Source organism: Panulirus ornatus, chromosome 65 (assembly GCF_036320965.1).
Source record: "Panulirus ornatus isolate Po-2019 chromosome 65, ASM3632096v1, whole genome shotgun sequence".
Classification (NCBI taxonomy): domain Eukaryota; kingdom Metazoa; phylum Arthropoda; class Malacostraca; order Decapoda; family Palinuridae; genus Panulirus; species Panulirus ornatus.
Genome location: NC_092288.1, coordinates 14,262,502 through 14,273,798, shown reverse-complemented (window position 1 = coordinate 14,273,798; position 11,297 = coordinate 14,262,502). Strand labels below are relative to the sequence as shown.

The following is an 11,297-nucleotide window of genomic DNA, read 5'->3' as shown; positions in this document are numbered from 1 at the left end:
ACACCCTAGTTACAACCTAACACCCTGGTTACAACAAAGCATCCTAAATATTGTCAGATATCCTACCTACAACACAACACCCTACCTAATGCTAGACACCCTAGCTACAACACAATCCAACTAATGTCAGACACCATAGCTACAACAGAGCCCCTTAACTACTGCCAGGAACCATACTTACATTCCAAAACATAACTACTATCAGACACCCGTAACTAGAACCCAACACCCTACATGTTGACACACACCCTGGCCACAACACAACCCAACAACCTCACTTCTGCCAGACATTACTACCACCAGACTCCCAATCTACAAGCCAACACGTTAAATACTGCCATACACAATAGCTGTAACTCAAAACCCTAACTATTGTCAGAAACACTCACTACATCCAAACACTCTACCTCCTGCCAGACATCCTAGCTAATACCCGACACCCTAACGACAACCAGACAACATGACTACATCCCAGCAACCTAACTACTGCCCCACATCACCCTAGTTAATGATACGCATCCCAACTACCGCCAGTTACCAAGTCATTTACTGCCACACATCGACCTAGTTTCATCCACACACCTCATCTACAACCCGACACTCCAAATACTGCCACATACCCCATACCCTGGCCACTACCAGATACCCCAACTACTACTACCCAACACTCGACCAAAACACACCACCCTGGTTACTGCCGTGCATCCCAACTATTGCCACACACCCTCCCACATCTCAACTGCTGCCAGCTATCGATCGACTCCAAATATTTCTAGCTAAAGGACATCCATTTTTTGCATCTCTTTACGAAAACCGACTTGGTCTATCTTGCCAAACAAATCAAATTCAATAATCATGCACATAAAAGCAACGTTAGTGTTCTTCCTGATCGCCATCCTATCTTGCTTGTCCGTCGGGGAGCGCGTCTGGTTCAAGGCTTCCCACTCAATGGTATCCGAAGGGCCCTCCTCCTCCTCACGCGAACTTTGGCTCTCTCCTGGGCACACGCTCGCCGCGATTGACCACACTCGACGTCGTCTCAGAAACAGCTTCCCTGCCGTTCAAGAGACTAGCGAGACTCCAGTCCAAGAGATGGCTGACGATGCTCCAGTCCCAGTTACCGGCGGCAAATCTCAAGTCGATCTCACTCGTAGTTATTTAAAACGAGTAGAGTCTCTCGTTAGAGAGAATGGAGAGTTACGGCAAAGAAATAAGGAACTTACAGTTGAGAAGGACAGGATAGAAAATCACCTTCAAGAAGTAATTTCTCTTTATCAAGAAAACGAAAACAGGGTGTACAAGTATCTTGCTTGGCAAAAAGAAAAAGAAGAAAAGACTCAACAAGAGTTTGACTCCCTTCGCCATCAGACTGTAGAGGTTGGTAGATATCTCGTTCTAAATGAGGAAGGAAGACGTAAAGGTTTGAAGAGTGTCGACAGTCAAATCGAAAACCTTCAGCAAGACCTTCGACAGGAGAAGGAAAAGAATGATCAGCTTCACCAAGAGCTTGAACAAGAGAGGGAAAAGAATAAGCGTTTTCATCAAAGATTAGAAAAAATGAATATCATTCAACAAGAAAACGAACAGAAGGTAAGCGACTATCTTGCACAGTTTGAAAAAGAGAAGGAAAAGAATGGCCATCTTCACCTTGAGCTTCAGAAAGCAAAGGAAAAGGAGGAACATCTTCAGAAAAGGTTAGAAGAAATGAATGTCCTTCAACAAGAAAACGAACAGAAGGTAAGCGACTATCTTGCACAGTTTGAAAAAGAGAAGGAAAAGAATGGCCATCTTCTCCTTGAGCTTCAAAAAGCAAAGGAAAAGGAGGAACATCTTCAGAGAAGGTTAGAAGAAATGAATGGCCTTCAACAAGAAAACGAACAGAAGGTAAGCGACTATCTTGCACAGTTTGAAAAAGAGAAGGAAAAGAATGGCCATCTTCTACTAGAGCTTCAAAGAGCAAAGGAAAAAGATGACCATCTTCAGAAAAGGTTAGAAGAAATGAATGGCCTTCAACAAGAAAACGAACAGAAGGTAAACGAAAATCGTATACTGTTCCAACAAGAGAAAGAAAAGAATGGCCATCTTCTCCTAGAGCTTCAACAAGAGAAGGAAAAAAGTAAGCATCTCCTCCAAACAATAGAAGAGGTACATATCCTTCAGCAAGAAAACGATCAGATAATAAACAAATATCTTGTGCAGCATAAAGAGCAAGACGAAAAGACTCGTCAAGAGCTTAACTTGCTTCGCCATGAGATATTGGAGCTTGGAAAAGGTATTGCCGAGAAGGAAGAAACTCGTAAAGATTTGAAGTCCCATCCCTCACAGGGTGCCGACAGTCAAATCGAAAACTCCCTTCAGCAAGAACTTGGACAGGAGAAGGAAAAGAATGATCATCTTTTCCAAGAGCTTCAACAGGAGAAAGAAAAGAATGGCCATCTTCTCCAAGTGTTTCAACAAGAGAAAGAAAAGAATGGCCATCTTCTCCTAGAGCTTCAACAAGAGAAGGGAAAAAATAAGCATCTCCTCCAAACAATAGAAGAGATACATATCCTTCAGCAAGAAAACGATCAGATGATAAACAAATATCTTGTGCGGCAAAAGGAGGAAAAAGAGAAGGTTCATCGAGACTTTAACTTGCTTCGCCAAGATATTGGAGAGCTTAGAAATCTCATTCTAAAGAAGGAAGGAAAAGGCTAGGTTGAAGGTCTATAAGCCAGAGGCTGAGAGAAGTCGCAAATTTGATTTCTTTCGATTAAAGTGATGTGTGACTTTGAGGTGCCCCAGCACCTCAATTTTATCAACCATGGGGTTCAACATTATTCATATCTCTCTTATATCTTAAATTCAACAAGCTATATCATAGTTCTTAAGCAACAATACATTTAAGACCATATTGCAATTTGGACTCTTCTATGGCTTCGATTCTTTCAAAGTTTCCCCTGAAGGTCCTGCCCTACTGATTCTCTGTATCTACACAACACAGTACTAGTCGTATCCATTGACAGTTTTCAATGTAAGAGTAAAACTTGGAACAAGAAGCAGTTCTTTCCCCACACCTCTTCTCTCTCTCTCTTTCTCTCTCTCTCTCTACACGAGCTCACATTACCTCAGGCAAACCACAACAACATGAAGGACATTTCGTAGTCAGACAACCTCACAATCACATCACAACATCCTGACACCACAGTAGCAGCATCAAAACATGCAGCGCTACATGACACACCTAGAACAATTGCTCAACCCGAACAGAATAACTACTGCCTCACCACAAAAGTCATTAGTCACTTTTAACCCCAGACAAGGAAAGACTCCAGCTCGCTCCTTCCATCCACCTGGAATGGACGGTCAAAAACACACCAATTATTCTAGGCATTACACATGTATTTAGGGAAGCAGTGATAGTTTGTGCAAATGATGCTTGTGGCATGAGAAGCGTGGGGGAGGTGGGGAGATTAGAAAGGGTAGTGAGTGGTGGGATGAAGAAGTAAGATTATTAGTGAAAGAGAAGAGAGAGGCATTTAGACAATTTTTGCAGCGAAATAATGCAAATGACTCGGAGATGTATAAAAGAAAGAGGCAGGAGGTCAAGAGAAAAGTGCAAGAGGTGAAAAAGAGGGCAAAAGAGTTGGGCTGAGAGAGTATCATTGAATTTTAGGGAGAATAAAAAGATGTTTTGGAAGGAGGTAAATAAAGTGCGTAAGACAAGGGAACAAATGGGAACATCAGTAAAGGGGGATAATGGGGAGGTGAAAACAAGTAGTGGTGATGTGAGGAGATGGAGTGAGTATTTTGAAGGTTTGTTGACTGTGTTAATGATAATTTGGCAGATATAAGGTGTTTTAGTCGACGTGGTCTGGAAAGTGAGAGGGTTAGGGAGAATGATTACTAAAAGCTTTGCGGAAGATGAAAGCCGGCAAGGCAGCGGGTTTTGATGATATTGCAGTGGAATTAATTAAAAAAAAGGGGGTGACTGTATTGTTGACTAGTTGGTAGGGTTATTTAATGCATGTATGACTCATGGTGAGGTGCCTGAGGATTGGCGGAATGCTTGCATAGTGCCATTGTATAAAGGCAAAGGGGATAAAAGTGAACGCTCAAATTACAGAGGTATAACTGTGTTGAGTATTCCTGGGAAATTATATGAGAGGGTATTGACTGAGAGGGTGAAGCCATATATACAGAGTATCAGATTGGGGAAGAGCAGTGTGGTTTCAGAAGTGGTAGAGGATGTGTGGATCAGGTGTTTGTTTTGAAGAATGTATGTGATTAATACTTAGAAAAGCAAATGGATTTGTATGCAGCATTTATGGATCCGGAGAAGGCATATGATAGAGTTGATAGAGATGCTCTGTGGAAGGTATTAAGAACATATGGTGTGGGAGGCAAGTTGTTAGGAGTGAAAAGTTTTTATCGAGGATGTAAGGCATGTGTACGTGTAGGAAGAGAGGAAAGTGATTGGTTTTCAATGAATGTCGGTTTGCGGCAATGGTGCGTGATGTCTCCATGGTTGTTTAATTTGTTTATGGATGGGGTTGTTAGGGAGGTGAATGCAAGAGTTTTGGAAAGAGGGGCAAGTATGCAGTCTGTTGTGGATGAGAGAGCTTGGGAAGTGAGTTAGTTGTTGTTCGCTGATGATACAACGCTAGTGGCTGATTCATGTGAGAAACTGCAGAAGTTAGTGACTGAGTATGGTAAAGTATGTGAAAGAAGAAAGCTGAGAGTAAATGTGAGACAGAGCAAGGTTATTAGGTACAGTAGGGTTGAGGGACGTCAAGTGGGAGGTAAGTTCGAATGGAGAAAAACTGGAGGAAGTGAAGTGTTTTAGATATCTAGGAGTGGATTTGGCAGGGGATGGAACCATGGAAGCGGAATTGAATCATAGGGTGGGGGAGGGGGTGAAAGTTCGGGAAGTGTTGAAGAATGTGTGGAAGTCAAGAACGTTATCTTGGAAAGCAAAAATGAGTATGTTTAACGGAATAGTTGTTCCAACAATGTTATATGGTTGCGAGGCGTGGGCTATAGAGTTGTGCGGAGGAGGGTGGATGTGCTGGAAATGAGATGTTTGAAGACAATATGTAGTGTGAGTTGGATTGATCGAGTAAGTAATGAAAGGATAAGAGAGATGTGTGGTAATAAAAGAGTGTGGTTGAGAGAGCAGAAGAGGGTGTATTGAAATGTTTTGGTCACATGGAGAGAATGAGTAAGGAAAGATTGACCAAGAGGATATATGTGTCAGAGGTGGAGGGAACGAGGAGAAGTGGGAGACCAAATTGGAGGTGGAAAGATGGAGTGAAAAAGATTTTGAGTAATCGGGGCCTGAACATGCAGGAGGATGAAAGGCGTGCAAGGCATAGAGTAAATTGGAACGATGTGGTATACCGGGGTTGACGTGCTGTCAGTGGATTGAACCAGGGCATGTGAAGCGTCTGGGGTAAACCATGGAAAGTTGTGTGGGGCCTGGATGTGGAAAGGGGGCTGTGGTTTTAGTGGATTATACATGACAGCTAGAGACTGAGTGTGAACGAATGTGGCCTTTGTTGTCTTTTTCTATCGCTACCTTCCGCACATGCGGGGGGAGGGGGTTGTCATTTCCTATGTGGCGGGTTGGCGACAGGAATGAATAAGGGCAGACAGTTTGAATTATGTACATGTGTATATATATTTATGTCTGTGTGTGTATATATGTATATGTTGAGATGTATAGGTATGTATATGTGCGTGTGTGGACTTGTGTGTATATACATATGTATGTAGGTGGGTTTGGCCATTTTTTCGTCCATTTCCTTGTGCTACCTCGCTAATGCAGGAGCCAGCGACAAAGTATAATATATATATATATATATATATATCTTTTCTTTCTTTCATACTATTCGCCATTTCCCGCGTTAGCGAGGTAGCGTTAAGAACAGAGGACCTGACTTTTGAGGGAATATCCTCAACTGGCCCCCTTCTCTGTTTCGTGTCTTCTACCACTTGTCTTTTTGCCAGAACTGATATGAAAAGATCATTGGTTATCTCGTTTCTTCAACCATCCCTGTTTCCTCTGCCACACAAGTGGCGTTCCCTGTTTTCCTGAGACTCTGTGTTCTACAGGCATCATCTTGGACACCGCTCTCGTGTGAGCTGTCTGCCACTAAGGTATGATGAACCTCTGGCACACGTCTGGCTGCTTCTGCTGCTGCTGCTTCCCATAGGTTTGGTGTGGGAACCGGACGTGCCATACCTGGCTTGACCGTTATGATATTCTTTCGCACTTGTGCACATATCTTATCCTTCTTTCCCTTACACCCATTTCTTCTTCTTTCCTCCTTTACTCTCCACACTGTTTTGCCTCTTTCTTCCCATTTTCCTCCTCAATAGATAATAATAATGATAATAATAATAATAATAATAAAGATAATAATAATAATAATAACAATGATAATACTAAGAATAAGAATAAGAATAATAATAATACTAATGATAATAATGATGATAATGATAATGATAATAATAATAATAACTACTGCCAGACACCCTTAATACAATACAACATCCTAACTACCACCTGACACCCTTACTACAACACAACATCCTAACTACTACCAGACAGCCTTACTACAACACAACATCCTAACTACTGCCAGACATCCTTAATACAAAACAACATCCTGACTAATGCCAGATACCCTTATTACAATAAACATCCTAACTACTGCCTGACTCCCGTAATAAAAAACAACATCCTAACTAATGCCACACACCATTAATACAAAACAACATCCTAACTACTGCCAGACACCCTTAATACAACATAACAACCTAACTACTGCCAGACACCCTTAATACAAAACAACATCCTAACTAATGCCACACACCATTAATACAAAACAACATCCTAACTACTGCCAGACACCCTTAATACAACATAACAACCTAACTACTGCCAGACACCCTTAATACAAAACAACATCCGAACTACTGCATGGCACTCTTAATAAAAAACAACATCCTAACTACTGTCTGGCATCCTTAATACAAAACAACATCCTAACTACTGCCAGACACCCTTAATACAAAACAACATCTTAACTACTGCCAGACACCCTTAACACAAAACATCCTAACTACTGCCAGACACCCTTAATACAAAACAACATCCTAACTACTGCCAGACACCCTTAATACAAAACAACATCCTAACTACTGTCTGGCATCCTTAATACAAAACAACATCCTAACTACTGCCAGACACCCTTAATACAAAACAACATCCTAACTACTGCCAGACACTCTTAATGCAAAACAACATCATAGCTACTTCCTGACACCCTTAATACAAAACAACATCCTAACTACTGCCAGACACCCTTAACACAAAACATCCTAACTACTGCCAGACACCCTTACTACAACACAACATCCTAACTACTGCCAGACACTCTTAATACAAAAAAACATCCTAACTACTGCCAGACACCCTTACTACAACACAATACCCTAACTACTGCCAGACACCCTTAATACAAAACAACATCCTAACTACTGCCAGACACCCTTAACACAAAACATCCTAACTACTGCCAGACACCTTTACTACAACACAGCATCCTAACTACTGCCAGACACCCTTCCTATAACACAACACCTTAACTACAGCCAGACACCCTTCCTACAACACAACACCTTAACTACTAACAAACACCCTAGTTACAACCTAACACCCTGGTTACAACAAAGCATCCTAAATATTGTCAGATATCCTACCTACAACACAACACCCTACCTAATGCCAGACACCCTAGCTACAACACAACCCAACTAATGTCAGACACCATAGCTACAACAGAGCCCCTTAACTACTGCCAGGAACCATACTTACATTCCAAAACATAACTACTATCAGACACCCGTAACTAGAACCCAACACCCTACCTGTTGACACACACCCTGGCCACAACACAACCCAACAACCTCACTTCTGCCAGACATTACTACCGCCAGACTCCCAATCTACAAGCCAACACGTTAAATACTGTCATACACAATAGCTGTAACTCAAAACCCTAACTATTGTCAGAAACACTCACTACATCCAAACACTCTACCTCCTGCCAGACATCCTAGCTAATACCCGACACCCTAACGACAACCAGACAACATGACTACATCCCAGCAACCTAACTACTGCCCCACATCACCCTAGTTAATGATACGCATCCCAACTACCGCCAGTTACCAAGCCATTTACTGCCACACATCGACCTAGTTTCATCCACACACCTCATCTACAACCCGACACTCCAAATACTGCCACATACCCCATACCCTGGCCACTACCAGATACCCCAACTACTACTACCCAACACTCGACCAAAACACACCACCCTGGTTACTGCCGTGCATCCCAACTATTGCCACACACCCTCCCACATCTCAACTGCTTCCAGCTATCGATCGACTCCAAATATTTCTAGCTAAAGGACATCCATTTTTTGCATCTCTTTACGAAAACCGACTTGGTCTATCTTGCCAAACAAATCAAATTCAATAATCATGCACATAAAAACAACGTTAGTGTTCTTCCTGATCGCCATCCTATCTTGCTTGTCCGTCGGGGAGCGCGTCTGGTCCAAGGCTTCCCACTCAATGGTATCCGAAGGGTCCTCCTCCTCCTCACGCGAACTTTGGCTCTCTCCTGGGCACACGCTCGCCGCGATTGACCACACTCGACGTCGTCTCAGAAACAGCTTCCCTGCCGTTCAAGAGACTAGCGAGACTCCAGTCCAAGAGATGGCTGACGATGCTCCAGTCCCAGTTACCGGCGGCAAATCTCAAGTCGATCTCACTCGTAGTTATTTAAAACGAGTAGAGTCTCTCGTTAGAGAGAATGGAGAGTTACGGCAAAGAAATAAGGAACTTACAGTTGAGAAGGACAGGATAGAAAATCACCTTCAAGAAGTAATTTCTCTTTATGAAGAAAACGAAAACAGGGTGTACAAGTATCTTGCTTGGCAAAAAGAAAAAGAAGAAAAGACTCAACAAGAGTTTGACTCCCTTCGCCATCAGACTGTAGAGGTTGGTAGATATCTCGTTCTAAATGAGGAAGGAAGACGTAAAGGTTTGAAGAGTGTCGACAGTCAAATCGAAAACCTTCAGCAAGACCTTCGACAGGAGAAGGAAAAGAATGATCAGCTTCACCAAGAGCTTGAACAAGAGAGGGAAAAGAATAAGCGTTTTCATCAAAGATTAGAAAAAATGAATATCATTCAACAAGAAAACGAACAGAAGGTAAGCGACTATCTTGCACAGTTTGAAAAAGAGAAGGAAAAGAATGGCCATCTTCACCTTGAGCTTCAGAAAGCAAAGGAAAAGGAGGAACATCTTCAGAGAAGGTTAGAAGAAATGAATGGCCTTCAACAAGAAAACGAACAGAAGGTAAGCGACTATCTTGCACAGTTTGAAAAAGAGAAGGAAAAGAATGGCCATCTTCTCCTTGAGCTTCAAAAAGCAAAGGAAAAGGAGGAACATCTTCAGAGAAGGTTAGAAGAAATGAATGGCCTTCAACAAGAAAACGAACAGAAGGTAAGCGACTATCTTGCACAGTTTGAAAAAGAGAAGGAAAAGAATGGCCATCTTCTACTAGAGCTTCAAAAAGCAAAGGAAAAAGATGACCATCTTCAGAAAAGGTTAGAAGAAATGAATGGCCTTCAACAAGAAAACGAACAGAAGGTAAACGAAAATCGTATACTGTTCCAACAAGAGAAAGAAAAGAATGGCCATCTTCTCCTAGAGCTTCAACAAGAGAAGGAAAAAAATAAGCATCTCCTCCAAACAATAGAAGAGGTACATAGCCTTCAGCAAGAAAACGATCAGATAATAAACAAATATCTTGTGCAGCATAAAGAGCAAGACGAAAAGACTCGTCAAGAGCTTAACTTGCTTCGCCATGAGATATTGGAGCTTGGAAAAGGTATTGCCGAGAAGGAAGAAACTCGTAAAGATTTGAAGTCCCATCCCTCACAGGGTGCCGACAGTCAAATCGAAAACTCCCTTCAGCAAGAACTTGGACAGGAGAAGGAAAAGAATGATCATCTTTTCCAAGAGCTTCAACAGGAGAAAGAAAAGAATGGCCATCTTCTCCAAGTGTTTCAACAAGAGAAAGAAAAGAATGGCCATCTTCTCCTAGAGCTTCAACAAGAGAAGGGAAAAAATAAGCATCTCCTCCAAACAATAGAAGAGATACATATCCTTCAGCAAGAAAACGATCAGATGATAAACAAATATCTTGTGCGGCAAAAGGAGGAAAAAGAGAAGGCTCATCGAGACTTTAACTTGCTTCGCCAAGATATTGAAGAGCTTAGAAATCTCGTTCTAAAGAAGGAAGGAAAAGGCCAGGTTGAAGGTCTATAAGCCAGAGGCTGAGAGAAGTCGCCAATTTGATTTCTTTCGATTAAAGTGATGTGTGACTTTGAGGTGCCCCAGCACCTCAATTTTATCAACCATGGGGTTCAACATTATTCATATCTCTCTAATATCTTAAATTCAACAAGCTATATCATAGTTCTTAAGCAACAATACATTCAAGACCATATTGCAATTTGGACTCTTCTATGGCTTCGATTCTTTCAAAGTTTCCCCTGAAGGTCCTGCCCTACTGATTCTCTGTATCTACACAACACAGTACTAGTCGTATCCATTGACAGTTTTCAATGTAAGAGTAAAACTTGGAACAAGAAGCAGTTCTTTCCCCACACCTCTTCTCTCTCTCTCTTTCTCTCTCTCTCTCTACACGAGCTCACATTACCTCAGGCAAACCACAACAACATGAAGGACATTTCGTAGTCAGACAACCTCACAATCACATCACAACATCCTGACACCACAGTAGCAGCATCAAAACATGCAGCGCTACATGACACACCTAGAACAATTGCTCAACCCGAACAGAATAACTACTGCCTCACCACAAAAGTCATTAGTCACTTTTAACCCCAGACAAGGAAAGACTCCAGCTCGCTCCTTCCATCCACCTGGAATGGACGGTCAAAAACACACCAATTATTCTAGGCATTACACATGTATTTAGGGAAGCAGTGATAGTTTGTGCAAATGATGCTTGTGGCATGAGAAGCGTGGGGGAGGTGGGGAGATTAGAAAGGGTAGTGAGTGGTGGGATGAAGAAGTAAGATTATTAGTGAAAGAGAAGAGAGAGGCATTTAGACAATTTTTGCAGCGAAATAATGCAAATGACTCGGAGATGTATAAAAGAAAGAGGCAGGAGGTCAAGAGAAAAGTGCAAGAGGTGAAAAAGAGGG

General features: G+C 42.0%; 1 protein-coding gene across 1 annotated transcript; it reads left to right on the top strand.

Moving 5' to 3' along the window:
- Positions 1–837: 837 nt before the first annotated feature.
- Positions 838–10,523, top strand: LOC139746544 (uncharacterized). The gene is made up of 3 exons (XM_071657895.1): positions 838–2,692; positions 6,094–6,118; positions 8,463–10,523. Exons 1-3 carry the CDS (start codon positions 856–858, stop codon positions 10,390–10,392), a joined length of 3,792 nt encoding a protein of 1,263 aa, XP_071513996.1. The 5' UTR covers positions 838–855; the 3' UTR covers positions 10,393–10,523.
- Positions 10,524–11,297: the final 774 nt, after the last annotated feature.

Bases quoted from the DNA above. Each gene is read 5' to 3' on its own strand.
- LOC139746544 (XM_071657895.1), top strand. From the start codon at position 856: ATGCACATAAAAGCAACGTTAGTGTTCTTCCTGATCGCCATCCTATCT. The intron at 2,693-6,093 runs GCTAGGTTGAAG...TGTGTTCTACAG, and splicing joins TCTAAAGAAGGAAGGAAAAG to GCATCATCTTGGACACCGCT. The intron at 6,119-8,462 runs GTGAGCTGTCTG...TTCTAGCTAAAG, and splicing joins ATCTTGGACACCGCTCTCGT to GACATCCATTTTTTGCATCT.